This window comes from Pelobates fuscus, chromosome 2 (genome assembly GCF_036172605.1).
Source record: "Pelobates fuscus isolate aPelFus1 chromosome 2, aPelFus1.pri, whole genome shotgun sequence".
Lineage (NCBI taxonomy): Eukaryota > Metazoa > Chordata > Amphibia > Anura > Pelobatidae > Pelobates > Pelobates fuscus.
In genome coordinates, this window is record NC_086318.1 from 31,716,393 (window position 1) to 31,735,579 (window position 19,187).

Sequence of the window (19,187 nt, forward strand, 5' to 3'; positions counted from 1 at the left end):
TGCTGAACAGGGTTTTCACTCCACAGCTCTGCCACAATTGTTGTGTCAGGGTTGCCGTGAACTGAGTTCCCCGATCGGATAGGATCTCCTGGGGGAAACCTACCCGGGTGAATAACTTAATGAGGGCCTCTGCCACGGTCTCTGCCTCTATGTTTGTGAGGGCGACTGCCTCTGGGTATCTAGTGGCGTAGTCTACTACCGTTAATATGAACTTTTTGCCCGACTGGCTGGGTCGGCTGAGGGGTCCTATTAAGTCCACCGCTACTCGGTGAAAAGGCTGTTCTATAATGGGCAATGGGTGAAGTTTGGCCTTCTGAAGGTCCCCTCTTTTCCCTACCCTTTGACATACGTCGCATGTCCTGCTAAAATACTTGAGGTCCTGTGTGACCCTAGGCCAGAAGAACGTTTGGGTTAACCTGTCCCTTGTCTTTTTGACCCCTAGATGTCCTGCTAGGGGAATGTCATGACTGAGTTTTAATAACTCAGCCCAGAATTTACGGGGTACAATTAACTGTCTTTTGATGACCTGGGTGGCCCCTTGTCCCACCCCCCGGTCACTCTATACAGCAATCCCTTATACCATTCAAACTTTTCGTGCGGGTTGTTTCCTGGGGTAACGGCCACTGCCTTCCTATATCCCTCTAATGTGGGGTCGGTACGCTGTTCTTGTTCAAACCCCTGGGGTGTATCCCAAAAAGGGGAAGGGGGATCAGGTAAAATGCAGCTTAATAAAACAACATCATTGAATGTATGCTAATTCTATAAAAGGTAACTTCATTTTCACATTGACTTTAATGCATTACTTTACACTCATCCTTATGTCTTGTTGTAATTGTAAATTAACTGAATATCAAAGGAATGATCAATGGGTTGTCCTGCTTTTTAAAAATTCTAACTTTGAAAATGGACTTTAAATGTTAGCATAAAACTAAAAGTTAGCAATACTATATTTAAATTACAATTATATAAAATGTGTCTATATGTTGGCATAAAACTAAAAGTTAGCAACACTATATTTAATTTAAAATTATATAAAATGTGTCTATATGTTGGCATTCAACTAAAAGTTAGCAATACTATATTTAAATTACAATTATATAAAATGTGTCTATATGTTGGCATTAAACTAAAAGTTAGCAACACTATATTTAAATTACAATTATATAAAATGTGTCTATATATTAGTTTTAGTTTAACACTCTCTGGGCAAAGTCTAGCAAAGTATGCAAATGAGTCAACTCTTGCACAGCCCATGCACTCAAACGGCACTATGCCAAGTGCACATGTGTGATATATGGCATTTCTCCTATACGTTCACACACACACACACACACACACACACACACTCACGTCTAGGGCATCAATGGATGGCAATTGCTTCAAGGCAGAATTACATCTCTGCTGTTCTGTTCAACCTAGTAAATGCTGAAATAGTGTGGGGTGAAGGAACAAATCCTGCTTTCAAAATTCTGATTTCATAGAATGCAAATTGAAAGATGTAAAAATTTTATTTGTAAGTTTTACCGGCAGTGTTCACTGAAGATGTATAGCGTATAATAGAAATATATGTATTGTATAATATATAAATAAATAGCCATCTCTCTTTATTTCATTGTTTCTGTTTAGGGGGATTCTTACTGGCTTGTTAAAGGATTCACAATAGGTTATTTTTTTTTGGTTTTGTTTTGTTAATAGTTTTTAAAAATGTACAATATAATTTCTGAAATGAAAGTGGCAGATTTTATCTTATAAACGGTGATCACATCAATAAATAGAGTGTATCGAAAGTTTAGATTTACCGGATTTCGTGTCTTTAACTACTGTATGTAAATGAGTGCCTATTAATAGAAGACATCATCATGACCGTGTCATTTATATCGCTGGTTATGTTTTTTTGTTTTTTTTTCCAAACAGCGACCCTACAGATATATCCTGTGGTTGACATTTTCAAAGTATCACAAGGGAAAGTACTTCAGTTGCAATGTAAAGAAAGCGACTCGATAACGTGGAAGTTTAGCAGTACTGGTAACTCATTGACAGCAATGCCCATTAGCCAAACATATTATACCAATGTGGGAAAAATATCTACACTAACAATTCCTAGTGATACGTTGAATACAAATTGGAACGGTAAGTTATGTCCTCCCTCCTGTACCACCTGCAAAGCAAGTTAGAGTTCAGTAAAATACATACATTGTGGTATTATGAAGGTGAGAACAGTCCGTAATCTGCTGGTAAATATTACAGCTCGGATAGCTAATAAGCACATTAGTTTAAATAGTAATGGTATGAGCTGTTACTATCATCAGTGTCTCATTTTCACATTTTGCCATTTTATTCCATACAGCAACAAATATATATATATGTACATGCTACTTTTCAGATTTCTGGGCCTTCCTTCTTTTTGACACTGAATACTGAAAGGGTTAAAATCTATTAAAGGAACACTCCAAGCACCATAACCACTACAGTGTGCTGTTGTGATTATGTTGCCAGAAATGCCAATGTGCAATGGAATGTGAGTGCCAGTTCAGTTAGTTCTCAAAGAAATTTGCCTTTTTTTTTTTTTTATTAGTGTAGACCACTTTTGGAACAGAACACTTTGATGTACCCACAAACAGCAGATCACCACACAGAGTAAATTATTCTCTGTGAAGGCAACATGGTATTTACCTCTCCTCATCCATGCCGGTTCTGTAATTTATTTAAAAATGTTTTGCTGTTGTTCGAAGAGTTATATTGTTTTTGTGAAAGGGCCTGGCCTAATCAGGAGATAGACATCAGCAGGATTGACATAAACACAATTTAAGCAGTAGAAAAAAAACAAATCATATTCTAGGTAATTGTATTAAAATTGTTATAATAGAAACAAAACAAAGGACCCCGGCATAGAGAGAATGTACGCAGCTTTGTATTAACATATACGAGAGCTGTTGAATTTTGAAGATATGTATTTACAAAATTTTGGGTTAGTTGGAAGTGATATGATATAATAGACAAGGGGGTCATTTTGGAAAGGTATTCAGATAAGGAAAAGATGCAGAAGTGAAATAATCATGTATTATGATGTGATAACCTTAGTCATTTTGCTCTTTTTGAATTAACAGGTACATATTACTGTTTTTCAAACAACATGACAACATCGAGAAGAGTTGACGTCTATAGCCTGATTCCAGCCAGCCAGATTCAGATTCAGCCAGCTAGTTTCTCGTATGTCTGTGAAACTTCAGTAACATTTACATGTTGCGTGGATAACATTAACAATTACCTTAATGCCAAATTAATCATTTCAAAGGAAGAACGAGGTAAACATGCTTATTGTTATCATTCACTGTTTAACATCCCCAGCTTCCTGGTTAATACTTGAAAATGTTATGTTTACAATGAATTAACGAGACTACACATCTCTCACCATATGTCTGTGATCCTGAAACATTTTTAGCATTTATATTTTTACTTTTTAATCACTTTTTCGTCATGGATTTGATTGTTCATTTTCCAATACTTCTCTACTTATTTTTACTTTTTTTTTTCTTTTAAAGGTGGCTAATGTGTCATTTTAAAAAATCACTACAGCCTTGGATCAACCCCACAAACCCCAGGCATATACATTGTATTACAAAAATGTATTTTTAAAAAATGCACATAAAATAAAAAAAATACCTCAACTGTGAATATCCCCATTTCATCAGGAAAAACAAACACCATCTCTCTAGCCCACAGTAATGAACAATTCAGCCAGTGCTGTTCTCCCATTTAAACTAAAGGGGTACAGCCAGTGGTGTATTTTGGATCTGTGCTGCAGTAGGCATGACAGAACTTGGGCACCCCTAATTTACATTTTCCCCACCCCTTCCTGTCAATGCCACACCTCTTCCTGTTAAAAGACTAACACACACTTTGACTGAAAGACACACACTCTCAGATTCACTGACATGCACACACACTGATTTGACACAATCTGACAGACACATACTGACAGACACACACAAGCACAGACAGATATGCACACATTCACTGACATACACACACAATGACACACACACACTCACTCACTGACACACATACCCACGCATATACACACACACACTGACAGGCATACACAATCACTCAGACACACACATACTCACTCACAGACAGACACACCACAATCACTCAGACACACACTGACAGACATACATACACCCACACTGACAGACACACACAGTCACTCAGACACAAACACACATTCACTGACAGACACACACTCACAGTCACTAAGAAGCACAGGCTCCCTCAAAAACACACACTGAAAGACACACTGACACACAGACAGGCACACACACACACACACACACACTGACAGCCACACACACACACACATCTCACTCCCCCACCCAACACTCACAGACAATTTTTACATTTTACTTTAAATCCACCCAGCCTCCCTACCTTTGGGTGGAATTTTTACCTGGGGTCCAGTGGGGCTGCTGGACAGGCTGTTTGGGCAGGGAGGGAGGCAGCCATGGAAGCAGTCAGGCGGCTAGCTGAACTCCAGGTGGGCAGCGAGGAAGTGGAGATTTGTGAGCTCTCTCTGCTCAACTCCCTTGTACACCGCAGAGTGATGCCAGGAGCCGGAATATGACATCATATTCTGGCTCCCAGCATCATTCTGCAGCGCACTATGATGCTGAGCAGAGAAAGCTCAAAATCTCCACTCCCTCACCGCCCACCTGGAGTTCAGCTAGCCGCATGCCACCAGGCTAACAAAGTATTTGCGTGGGCATTAGGGGCAGCGTTTTTTGCCGTTCCTGGAAAGTGCCGCCCAAGGCAATTGCCTTGTTTGTCTCACGGCAAGTACATCACTGGGTGTAGCATTGCAAGATGTTTGGATCCTGAATCCTAATTAGGATCAATGAAAAGGGCTTGCACCAGCACATGCACATTACGTTATACTCAAACATGTACTTGGCACGTGTTGTTACATTGCTTATTTGCAAAACACAGTTATCTATTACCATTCATATTAAGCTAGGTAAATTATAATAAGGTTTAATGTGCACTTAAAATTATTACTCACTACCTATTATAGGAGCTTGTCCGCTTGGGCAGATCATCATCAATAGAGTGCTCTAGCACAGGGGTTGACAGCCTCCAGGACTCCTGATGTTGTAGACTACATCTCCCCTGATGATTTACCAGCACCATAGCTGAAGAGAGCATTATAGGAGATGTAGTCCATGACATCCAGAATGCCGAAGGTTGCCTGCTCTAACATGTGGGAATTAAGCACATTCCCCAATATTTAATCTAAAATGTAAATTAAAAAAAAATGTAAAAAAGAATTTAAGAAATTGTTAGTGTGCTATGACTTCCAAGTTTGTTAAGTAGTGGCTATTCTAGACCCTTTGCAGTATAATTTATCATTCCCTTTCAAGTATCTGCCTAAACCTTATAACCCGTATTAAAGACCATGTTATAGAAAAATATGAATAGTTACAAAGAGAGAAACATTTGCAGAGAGTAATTAAAAGAAATACATTGAGTTATGTATCATGCGTTGTGTGGATAAAGGAAACAGCATGTATATATTCTCCTGCTCTGAGATTGATCAATTTATTTAATCTTCCTAGATATGAAGCAAAATGGCCCATGCTACACAGCATCTTATGAAGTACCTGCTCCCTGTGTTACCAATATTATGGCTACATGCAAAATCTTTAACCAGTTAAATGACTCTGTAACTAGTATGGACATGACAGGATATCCACTAAGCAAAGCTGGTAAGATTTTTATTGAGATTTTCACACGTGTGGGGGTGTACATACATCCAGAACATACTGTAAAAGCATGATGATAGATTTGGTAATATCATGGCAATCTGTTTTAAGGTAATAACAGCATTAAGTAAAAACATTGAATAGGTGAGGGGAGGGGATGGTGAAGTATATGTGAGAGGTTGGGGAGGCGTGCAATACAAAGGTGTAACTTAGGTCAGTGTAGGATTTGCCTAGGGAGGTCTGCCTTGACGTTGGCAGGCGGGCATTCCTTCCAATGGCAATTGGAGTAACTAAATGACCTCTATTTGTTTAAATATACATAGTGATTCAGGAGAGAGCGCAGATAACTTTTTCTTTGGTTTTTACTGTATGTATGGTGCCTGATGTGTACTGTGGTTGTTGCTGCTGCACAGGAGTGACGGGAGTGAGCGCAAAATCTTTTTGTAGGAGCTATGGGGAATTTACTGTTAGTGCTGCTTACTGCTAGTTAGGGGTTAACGGTAAAAAAAAAAAAAGCTTAGAAAAATGTTAAATCTTAAAAAAAAAAAAAGTTTTAAGAAAGTTTAGGAAAGTTTAAAAAAATTAATAAGAAAAACAAAAGTTTAAAAAATAGTTTTAAAAAGTAAAAAAATATATTTAAAAACACTCAGTACCACTACACCTGGAACAAACTAGAGAAAAAATGATCCCACGCTAAGGTTCAAAATATGCTTTTTTAATTACCCCATGGTGTATTCTTTAATAAATAGTATGTGTTTGTGGGGAAGTTTCAATAACCAACCATCTAAACTACTCCAAATTGGAACATGGACACAGCGTAAAACTTCAAAGTTAGAAAAAAACTGAATGGCTGCGTCTCAAATGTGCCCCTTCAACATCCACATATACCTGGCAAAGTTACATACGGGGGTATTGCTGTACTCAGACCACATAGCTGAGCAACATATGAAGTATTATACAGTCGTAGCACACATAAGGTTTGCAAAATATACTGTGCAAACTCACTTTGTGTGTCAAAAAGGCAGAAAACGCTTATTACCACTACACTTGGTACAAGCTAGCGGAAAAATGATCCCACGCTAAGGTTCAATTATGCCTTTTGAAATACCCTGGGATGTCTTCTTTAAGAAATGGTATGGCTTTATGGGGTATTTGGATTATATAGCCTGGTAAAATACTCTAAAATGGGACATGGGCACAGCGTAAAAATTAAAAGTTTGAAAAAAACTGGAATGGCTGTGTCCCAAATGTGCCCCTCCGACAGGGCCGCCATCAGGGGGTGACAACCCACTTTCTTTCTCTGCACACATAGATCGCGAATATCGCTATCTATGTGTGCAGCCGCGGGCCCCCGGCTCCCTGTTACCGCAGAGGGGGCCCAGGCAGCACACAGCCTCTTCTCTCTTCTAATAACTCTCACGAGACCTGGTTGCCATGGCAACGATCCGCGGGTCTCGCAAGGGTTATTGGAAGAGAGGAGAAGAGAAGAGGCAGTGTGCTGCCTGGGCCCCCTCTGCGTTAACAGGGAGCCGGGGGCCCCCACATGCCACCGGACCACCGGGGATGTAATCTCCCCCCTCCCTGGACACAGGTAAGCAGGGTGGGGGGAGAAACATGTAATTACATTTAAAAATGTATGTGAAAATGCCCCTTCCTCCACCTCCCCCTCTCCCTTTCCCCAGATTGCACATTTACACACACACACTACATACGCTGACACGACACACACACTGCATACACTAACAAAACACACACACACTGCATACACTGACACAACACACACTGCATACACTGACACGACACACACACTGCATACACTAACACAACACACACACTGCATACACTGACACAACACACACACTGCATACACTGACACAACACACACTGCATTCACTAACACAACACACACACTGCATACACTGACAACACACACTGCATACACTGACACAACACACACACTAACACAACACACACACTGCATACACTGACACAACACACACACTGCATACACTGACACAACACACACACACACTGCATACACTGACACAACACACACACACACACTGCATACACTGACACAACACACACACACTGCATACACTAACACAACACACGTGCTGCATACACTGACACAACACACACACTGCATACACTGACACAACACACACACACTGCATACACTAACGCAACACACACACTGCGTACACTAACACAACACAGACACACTGCATACACTAACACAACACACACTGCATACACTAACACAACACACACTCTGCATACACTGACACAACACACACACTGCATACACTAACACAACACACTGCATACACTAACACAACACACACTCGGCATACACTAACACAACACACACTCTGCATACACTGACACAACACACAATGCATACACTAACACACACTGCATACACTAACACAACACACTGCATACACTAACACAACACACACTCTGCATACACTAACACAACACAGACACACTGCATACACTAACACAACACAGACACACTGCATACACTAACACAACACACACTGCATACACTAACACAACACACACTGCATACACTAACACAACACACACTGCATACACTGACACGACACACACACACTGCATACACTAACACAACACACACACTGCATACACTGACACAACACACACTGCATTCACTAACACAACACACACTGCATTCACTGACACAACACACACTGCATACACTGACACAGCACACACACTGCATACACTAACACAACACACACACACTGTATACACTGATACAACACACACACTGCATACACTAACACAACACACACACACTGCATACACTGACACAACACACACACTGCATACACTAACACAACACACACACTGCATACACTAACACAACACACACACACTGCATACACTGACACAACACACTGCGTACACTAACACAACACAGACACACTGCATACACTAACACAACACACACTCTGCATACACTGACACAACACACACACACACTGCATACACTAACACAACACACACTGCGTACACTAACACAACACAGACACACTGCATACACTAACACAACACACACTCTGCATACACTGACACAACACACACACACTGCATACACTAACACAACACACTGCATACACTAACACAACACACTGCATACACTAACACAACACACACTCTGCATACACTGACACAACACACACTCTGCATACACTAACACAACACACACACTGCATACACTGACACAACACACACACACACACTGCATACACTGACACAACACACACACACTGCATACACTAACACAACACACGCACTGCATACACTGACACAACACACACACTGCATACACTGACACAACACACACACACTGCATACACTAACACAACACACACACACTGCGTACACTAACACAACACAGACACACTGCGTACACTAACACAACACACACTGCATACACTAACACAACACACACTGCATACACTAACACAACCCACACTCTGCATACACTAACACAACACACACTCTGCATACACTGACACAACACACACACTGCATACACTAACACAACACATGGCATACACTAACACAACACACACTCGGCATACACTAACACAACACACACTCTGCATACACTGACACAACACACACTCTGCATACACGGACACAACACACACACTGCATACACTAACACAACACACTGCATACACTAACACAACACACACTCGGCATACACTAACACAACACACACTCTGCATACACTGACACAACACACACTCTGCATACACTGACACAACACACAATGCATACACTAACACAACACACTGCATACACTAACACAACACACACTCGGCATACACTAACACAACACACACTCTGCATACACTAACACAACACAGACACACTGCATACACTAACACAACACACACTGCATACACTAACACAACACACACTCTGCATACACTAACACAACACACACTCTGCATACACTAACACAACACACACTCTGCATATACTAACACAACACACACTCTGCATACACTGACACAACACACAATGCATACACTCACACACACTGCATACACTAATACAACACACACACACTGCATACACTAACACACAATGCATACACTAATACAACACACACACTGCATACACTAACACACACTGCATACACTAACACACACTGCATACACTAATACAACACACACACACTGCATACACTAACACACAATGCATACACTAATACAACACACACACTGCATTCACTAATACAACATGCACTCTGCATACACTACACACTAACACACTAACTGCATCCACTATACTGACACACACTCTGCATTCGCTACACATTAACACACTCTGCATTCACTACACTAAAACACACTCTGCATTCACTACACTAAGACACACTCTGCATTCGCTACACTAACACACACTCTGCATCCGCTACACACTAACACACTCTCTGCATTCACTACACATTAACACACACTCTGCGTTCACTACAAAATCACACACACTACATTCATTACACTGACACACTCTGCATTCACTACACCCTAACACACACTGCATATATAACACTAACACACAGTCTGCATTTATTACACACTAACACACACTCTGCATTCACTAAACTATGCACACACTCTGGATTCACTATACTGACACACACTCTGCATTGACTACACTAACATACACTCTGCATCAACTGTACACACAGCATCGACTACACAAACATCCTGTATTCACAGTACACACACTACATCCACCACAAATTGAAACACTCTGCATTCACTATACACAGACACTGCGTCTAATACACACACTACATCCACTACAGACACTGAATCCACTAAATACATTTTATCTAGTACATACATACACTGCATCCACTACACAAACACACACTACATCAATGTACACACACTACATCCACTACTCAAACCCAGACCTTGTGCTTTGTCAGGGGCCCCAAAATTTCTGATGGCAGCCCTGCCCTCCGATGTCCACATATACCTGGCAAAGGTACATACGGGGGTATTTTTGTACTCAGCCGACATAGCTAAGCAACATATGAAGTATTATACAGTGGTAGTACACATAAGGTTTGCAAAATATACTGTGCAAACTCACTTTGTGTGTCTAAAAAAGGCAGAAAAAACGCTTATTACCACTACACTTGGTACAAGCTAGAGGAAAAATGATCCCACGCTAAGGTTCAAAAAATGCCTTTTGAAATACCCTGGGGTGTCTACTTTAAGAAATGGTAGGCCTTTGTGGGGTAGTTTGAATTTAAAACCTGTGAAGATGCTTGGAAATTGCACATAGGCCCAGCGTCAAAATTCAAAGTTCGGTAAAAACTGATGTGGCTTGGTCTCCTATATGGCACTGTAGCTTCACAAAATAGTGCCAACGACATTCATTGGGGGTGTCTTTTTACTCAGAAGACTTAGCTGAGCATAATTTGGGGGTTTTGAACTTAGTGGCACATATGAAATATACAAAATTCCCAGCAAAAATGCAATCCGTATGTAAAAAAAAATGCCCAAAATTATTTTTTTACCACTTTGGCATATATTGGTAAAAAAATGGGGGCATGCTAAGGCACAATATGCACCATGTGAAATACCCTGGAGTGTCTACTTTTACAAATGGTAGGCCTTTATGGGTTTTTTTTGAACAGTCAAACTGTTATAATACCCCAAATGGAAACATAGGCTCATTAAAGGAACTCTATAGTCACCTAAATTACTTCAGCTAAATAAAGCAGTTTTAGTGTATAGTTCATTCCCCTGCAATTTCACTGCTCAATTCACTGCCATTTAGGAGTTAAATCACTTTGTTTCTGGGGCGGAGCTTAACCGCCGACGAAGATGGCCGCGTTGTAGGAGAGCTCCGTGGCGGCAATACATTTATAAGCGCACATTAGGGGCAATACCGCACAAAGACAGCCGAAAACTGACCTCCGTGATCCCGACCCACACCGGAACGCGTTAAGATGGGAGGGGGACGAAAATCCAAAACCGGAGCAGCCGTGGCGCCAATCTTCAAAGTCAGGTCAGACAAAGAGATGCCAGGCACACACAGCCTGCAGGCCTCAGATTCAGACTCTGATACCAGCGTCACTAGCCGCAAAAGGGAGCCCTCGCCCCTTACAAAGAAAGATCTGAAAGACTTACTATCTGACATGAAATCACTAGTGGCAGATGAGCTGACGAAACACCTAGCCCCACTCAAAGAGGGCCTGACTGACTTAACGAAACGCACTCACACCCTGGAAAACAAAATGGCCGACGTTACCGCCATCACCTCCAGCCATGAGGCCACACTCAAGGAAGTGCAGGGACAAATAGCATACCTAGAGGACCTACAAGAAGACCTGAACAACAGATCCAGGCGGAATAACATTCGCATAAGAGGTCTGCCAGAATCCTCCGCACCAGAGGCCCTCAACGCCATGCTTCATGAGGCCTTCAGCAGCTTGCTGCCAGACGCTCCACCGTCAGATCTTCTCCTCGACAGAGCGCACAGGGCTCTCCGCCCGCCCTCCGCGAGTACCTCACAACCACGGGACATCATAGTCCGCTGCCACTACTTCCATATTAAGGAAGCAATAATGCGCGCAACTAGAGAGACCCCACTTCAAATAGAAGGCCATGCGGTACAATTATACCAAGACCTAGCGCCTACAACCCTCCGCAAACGCAGAGAGCTGAAACCCCTAACCCAAGCACTACAAGCAAGAAGAATTCGCTATTCCTGGGGCCATCCCTTTAAACTCATGGTGCGACACGACAACCGCACATACACGCTGTACAGGCCATCAGAAGCCCAGGAATTTGCCGCACAACTAGGCCTCCAGGACCTTGCCCAAGACATAACCGCAAACTCACAACAACCTGCAGCCCAACACCGAACATGGGACCAACAGCCGCAACGGGAGCGCGATAGAAGACAGCGCCCCAGGCAGCTCCCAGCCTAAACCCACACACCGGTACGGCTGCCGCGTCTCGACCGAATCCACAGCGACCCTATTTACAGCTACTTCGCACGGACCCTTCCCGTCACACCAGACCCAGCTGCATGGAAAGAAGAACCCTGATTGGTACCCGCACTGAAACCAAACTAGAGACCTGACCGCAAACCCCGGGGCCCGGCGCGAGACCCTGGTTGTCGCGCTCGCCCCACAGCCGCACGGACACTTCAGCACTCTCGAGATCCCCCCCTGGGAACTTTGCACTCCAGCACCAGTCCCCGCGTTGGCGGCGCTGGGCCTCCCCGGATCAGCCCGCCTCCGCCCACAGCCCTAGGAGACCCCAGCGAGGCCACACAACACCTCAAGGAACACAGCATAGCACCCCAGGACGCATATGCCTAAGGCCCCACTCAGCTATTGATCGACCTAAAGTACACCCCAACACCCAGCGGCTGGACACCGACCTATAAGACCAACACGATCTCCAAGAACTTTATGGACTCTGGGAATACCGTAAGAATACTATGGGGACACTCTCTGTTTTATGCCTAGGGCTGGGGTGGGGATATGGTTTCATAGGGACAGCCACTATTCTACACCTGGGGCTGGGGGTGGAGGCCCCGGGGCCCTGGTGGTCTACCCCCCCCCCCCTTTTCGGGGCGGGGAGGGCGGCGGACTGCGACGGTCCCGGTTCGGGAGGGATACTGCACCTCCGGCACGACCAACAAAAACTCTGGGGACCCTGGGAATACCGTAGGGGCTCTATGGGGACAATCTCTGTTTTATGTTTTATGCATGATGCTGGGGTGGGGGTCACGGTCTCTGGAGAAAGCTTCTGTTTTATACTTGAGATGGGTGGAGGGGGGTCCCGGCTCCCTGGTGGTCTTCCCCCCCCCCCCCTCGTGGGACGGGGGGGCGGCGGACTACGACGGTCCCGGCCCGGCAGGGTACTGCATCACACAGGTTACACTTGAATCGACCTCAGCGGTTGGGACAGCCGGCGGATGGCTGGGGATGGATACCTCTGGGCTCTGGCGGCCCTCCCCTCCCCCCCTCCCCCCCCGGGGGCGGGGGGGGCGGCGGGCCGCGACGGCCCGGAGACCAGGTGCCGCTCCACGGTGCCACTTTGTCAGGGACGGGGCCGGGAGGGGACACGGCCTGGGTCTTGGCGGCCTTCCCCCTCCCCCTGCCTTCGGGACGGGGGAGGCGGGGGGCCGCGACGGCCCTGAGCCCCACGGATATGATATACCCAGGCAGCGGTGGGGGCCCTGGGCGGCCCTTGGGGCTCCACTGGCCCACCACCCTAAACATGGGCCCGGGGGGACGTGACCCCTAAACCACGACGTATTACCCACACAGAAGAGTCCTAAGCCGTAATACACCAAACAACCTAATGTCGCATCGAGGCGCGGCAAGAAGTACACGCTGCTGTAAATAGTTCCAAAAGTTACTCTCCAGGTTCCATTACACCAGGTTTTGCACTAATACCAGACTGCCCACTTACAATCGCAAATTGTTTGCCACCCACTCCTAGACAGACGACCTCTTCCCCCCACACGACCTGATTTGTGTCAACGGTCTCTGACCACTCCAACCAGAGAGACCCCTGACACTACAGACCACCCTTGCTGGCAACTGAGATAAGTCCAGCACTTACACCCCCTCCTTATACCTCACCCGTCCCGCCATACCCCCCCCCCCTGCTGCCCTCCTGGGACTACCCAGACCCCGACGCCCAATCTCTAGATCATCCCACACCACACAGACACACCCCAGCACCTGATCAAACTCAACCCCGGCCATGCCACTCAAACTACACTGTATTTCCATCAACGCAAAGGGCCTTAACAACCCCAAAAAACGTCACGCCCTACTACGATGGGCCCACAGCCAAAAAGCAGACATTCTCTTAGTTCAAGAAACCCACTTCACCCCTCACAAACACTTCCCACTCCAGAACAAGCACTACAACCGCAGCTTCCATGCCAACTCACCAGAAGCTAAAACCAAAGGAGTAGCCGTCATACTTAAAGCATCCTGCCCTCTGACCGATGTCCAAGCTTTCCCGGACAAGCAAGGTAGATACCTCACGCTCACAGGCAAAATAGGACCCTCAACCTATTCTATCACCTCCTTATACGCCCCCACAACCCCAGACCCAGCTTTCTGGCAAACATTCTCGGCCCACCTAACAACGCTCAAAGCAACCTTCACCATTGTAGGGGGCGACTGTAACGCCACACACCACCCAACCCTGGACCGCACAACCAAATCCCAGGGAGAACCACGACCCTCACACAACGACGCCCCTTTCTCTCAATTCCTTCACACACACAACCTCCTGGACATATGGAGAGCCCAGCACCCCTCCACTCGAGATTATACGTTCTACTCCCATCCCCACAACACCTACTCCCGTATCGACTACTTCCTCATCTCCCCAAACATCACATCCAGAATCACACACACCTCCATAGGCCATATAACATGGTCGGACCATGCCGACATCTCCCTCACCCTCTCAATTCCCAACATGACACGTCCGTGGACATGGAAGCTCAACTCACAGCTCCTACAAGACAAGCTCGGAACCATGTCCCTGGCAGAAAACATAAAGGAGTACTTCACCTTGAATGACCCTTCTGTGTCCTCCCCAATCACCCTTTGGGCGGCCCACAAACCGGTCATAAGAGGCAAATTAATAGCCATTGCAACGACACACAAAAAACAACATAACAGACAACTCATGGACACCATCTCTGAAATAGGCCGTCTAGAAACTCTACACAAGCAAAACCCAACTCCCTCTCTTTTTGACCAGCTCTCATCAGCTAGGACCCTGCTCAAACGCCTCTCACTCTCAGCCACAGCTAAAGCACTCACATGGACCAAACAAAAATACTACGAGAAGGGTAACAAGGCAGACTCGATGCTAGCAAAACGTCTCAAACACCTAACGGACTCGAAACGAATCTCCAAGATTCGTACATCAGACGGCACACTGAGTAGAGACCCCCACACAATCGGGAAAACATTCCAACAATACTTTACGTCCCTCTACAACCACACCCCGAACCCCCAAACCGACCTCACCCAAACCTTAACAGACGACTTCCTCAAAACACTCTCCCTCCCCTCCCTCACAGACACAGCTAGAACGATAATCTCCGCAGACATCACCCCAGAAGAACTGCAAGCAGCTATAAAAACCTTAAAACCCAATAAAAGCCCTGGCCCTGACGGCCTGACAGCTATCTACTACAAAACATTTGGAGACATACTCACCCCACGACTATGCAAAGTATTTAATGAAATGCTCAAAGGCACCCCACTACCCCCCGACATGACGCGAGCGAACATTACTCTCCTACCCAAACCCGGTAAGACCCACGAAGACCCAGGCCACTTTCGCCCAATTTCACTCCTGAACATAGACTTAAAACTCCTGACCAAAGTGATGACGACAAGAATCAACCCCCTCTTACCAAAACTTATCAACCCAGACCAAGTAGGTTTTATCCCTCAAAGACAAGCACAAGACAATACCAGACGAGCTATAGACCTCATCTGGTATGCCAATCATAAACGCCTCCCTACCACGATACTCTCCCTAGACGCCGAGAAGGCCTTCGACCGCCTTCTCTGGCCATACCTTTTTACAGTACTCCACAAATTCGGATTCCCACAAGAATTCACCCTTTTTCTACAAGCAATGTACCACACACCGACCGCACACCTCCTAATCCCCAACATCACCCCACCTTCCTTCCCCATATTGAATGGAACCCGTCAAGGTTGCCCCCTGTCCCCTTTACTATTCGCCATCTCCCTTGAACCCCTGCTGGAGACCATACGTAATGACCCACACATAGAAGGGCTCCGGATCAGGGACGAAACATTCACAATCGCAGCATACGCAGACGACATCCTCCTTACCCTGACTAACCCCGTCCCAACCCTAACCACCCTCCTAACAACCCTACAAAGCTACTCAAAAATCTCCGGATATCAACTCAACGCCACTAAATCAGACCTCATGCCGCTTAACCTCTCGGAATCAACTATCCACACCCTGAAACGGGAATTCCCCTTCAGAATATGCCCATCAGCGATCACCTATCTAGGGGTCCAAATCACCAACGACACCTCTACCCTATACACAGCCAACTACCCCCCACTATTCCAAAAAGCATTCCTAAACCTGGAACGCTGGAAACCGATGACCATATCCTGGCTAGGAAGAATAGCATCGGTTAAAATGAACCTCCTACCCAAATTCCTCTATGCCTTCCAAGCACTACCCATCCCCTGTAAAAAAACAGACCTCAAACAACTGCAAACTGCCATAGACCCATTCATCTGGAACGGAAAGAAACCCCGAGTCCGTAGATCCACACTATACGTACCCAAACCCTCCGGAGGGCTAGGCCTCCCCAACCTTACACTCTACCTCCATGCGGCTCACCTCACCCAAATTCAACACTGGCACCTTCCCCCCTCACACAAACGTTGGGTAGACTTAGAACACCTCATCTTTGGTAAAGAACACCCCTCCCAATACATGTGGCTCCAAAAACAATACAGATCGCTGCCACCCCCCACCTCCCCAACAATCACCCACTCCCTAGACCTCTGGGACCACCTAAGCGACAAATTCGAGCTGTCCACGGGCTTATCACCTCTCACCCCAATCCTCCGCAACAGAATGTTCCCACCAGGCCTCACTCCGCAAGACTACGCCCACTTCGAAGACCGCGACATAGTTCGACTAGGACACCTTTACCCCAATGGCAAACCCCTGCAATACACCGACATCCCCAACCCCGAAACCCTAACCACATATGACTACTTTCGCTACCTCCAACTTCGAAGCTTCGCAGCAACAGACGCAGTCCGCTTAGCAGCAACCTCATCCCTGACCAGTTTCGAAAGGGACACCCTCCACTCACCATTCAGAAAGAGCCAAATATCAACCATATACCAGACACTAACCACACACCATACACAGGTATCCCTCCCATACATCGCGGCCTGGGAGAAAGACCTGGGACCCCCCGAAGACCCCTCAGATTGGGCAGACATCTGGGCATCTACCAAATCCATTTCAATATGCGTCACCCACCAAGAGCAGGCATACAAAATGCTCTTCAGATGGTACCTCACTCCCTACCGCCTAAAAGCCATGAAACAAAGCCCCACCAACCTCTGCTGGAAATTATGTGGCGAAACAGGCACTTTCCTCCACTGCTGGTGGACGTGCCCTAAACTTACCCCCTTATGGCTAACGATAACGGCCCTCCTATCCAGACTACTGGACAAGCCAGTACCCCTTGACCCATGGGCTCTTCTACTCTCCAAACCTCTGGAAAGCTTCACCCGCAATGAAAATAAACTCATAGCAAGAGTGACCCTTGCCACACGCAGAGCAATTGCGGAACACTGGTCCACATCACGTATACCCACCCACCCTCAAATATACGCAAAAATCACAGATAGTATAGACATGGACAGAATAACAGCACAGATACACGACACCCCTAAATCATTTCACAAAGTTTGGGACCCATGGCTAGAAGGACACAGTAACCCTCCATGGTGACCTACCAGATCACGCAACCAACACCACCAACATAGAACGAATGCGAAGACACGCACCTAGCCAACCAACCCCAAACCAATTCCACCTACCCTGGGCTCGGAGGGAGTACCCAGGAGGGCAGCAGCCTCTAATCCTCCTCTTCATAACACTCTCCCCACCCTTAACACCCACACCTACCCAACACTCCCCTTCCCCACAGCACCCAACCCACCTACCAGGCCCTGCCGCCATCGCCACAGTCACTAAACGACCCAAAGGCCGTACCTCCAAGACAACTGTTCCCCCCCCCCCCCCCAACAATAGAACGACCGCCACCAAAATACCTGACCCAACAAGCCTACAACCTAACTTGTCTCTATTAATTGGCAAACTTCGGGACCGTTACCTGGTCAGAAACATCATAACCGCCCTAGACCTCCGCAACAACATCTGACCAAAGAGAACATGACCTGTAAGGTTATACGCACGAACCCCCTAACTCACAAGTCCCCAAGGGAATATAATGTATGAGATACCAAACACAATGCCAGAGTTATGTGTCAATGAAACTGTGTCGTATCATATTGTTACCCCCTGACTAACCAACCTCTTTTTTCTGTAAAAACGTTCATCAACCTTTGTTTATGAAAAATGAAAAATGAAAAATAAAGAATCTTTAAAAAAAAAAAATCACTTTGTTTCTGTTTATGCAGCCCTAGCCACACCTCCCCTGGCTATCATTGACAGAGCCTGCATGAAACAAAAAACTGGTTTCACTTTCAAACAGATATAATTTACCTTAAATAATTGTATCTCAATCTCTAAATTGAACTTTAATCACATACAGGAGGCT

At 45.5% G+C, this 19,187-nt stretch overlaps 1 protein-coding gene across 1 annotated transcript in view; it reads left to right on the forward strand.

Annotated features, from left to right (window-relative positions):
- Window positions 1–19,187, forward strand: part of LOC134586120 (adhesion G protein-coupled receptor F5-like) — a 113,597-nt gene that overhangs the window by 74,699 nt on the left and 19,711 nt on the right. Inside the window, exons 12-16 of the mRNA XM_063441630.1 lie at window positions 1,915–2,130; window positions 3,108–3,305; window positions 5,613–5,762; window positions 11,834–12,441; window positions 14,597–16,264. Of these exons, the coding sequence (XP_063297700.1) occupies window positions 1,915–2,130; window positions 3,108–3,305; window positions 5,613–5,762; window positions 11,834–12,441; window positions 14,597–16,264 (2,840 nt within the window). The remainder of the gene's footprint in view (window positions 1–1,914; window positions 2,131–3,107; window positions 3,306–5,612; window positions 5,763–11,833; window positions 12,442–14,596; window positions 16,265–19,187) is intronic.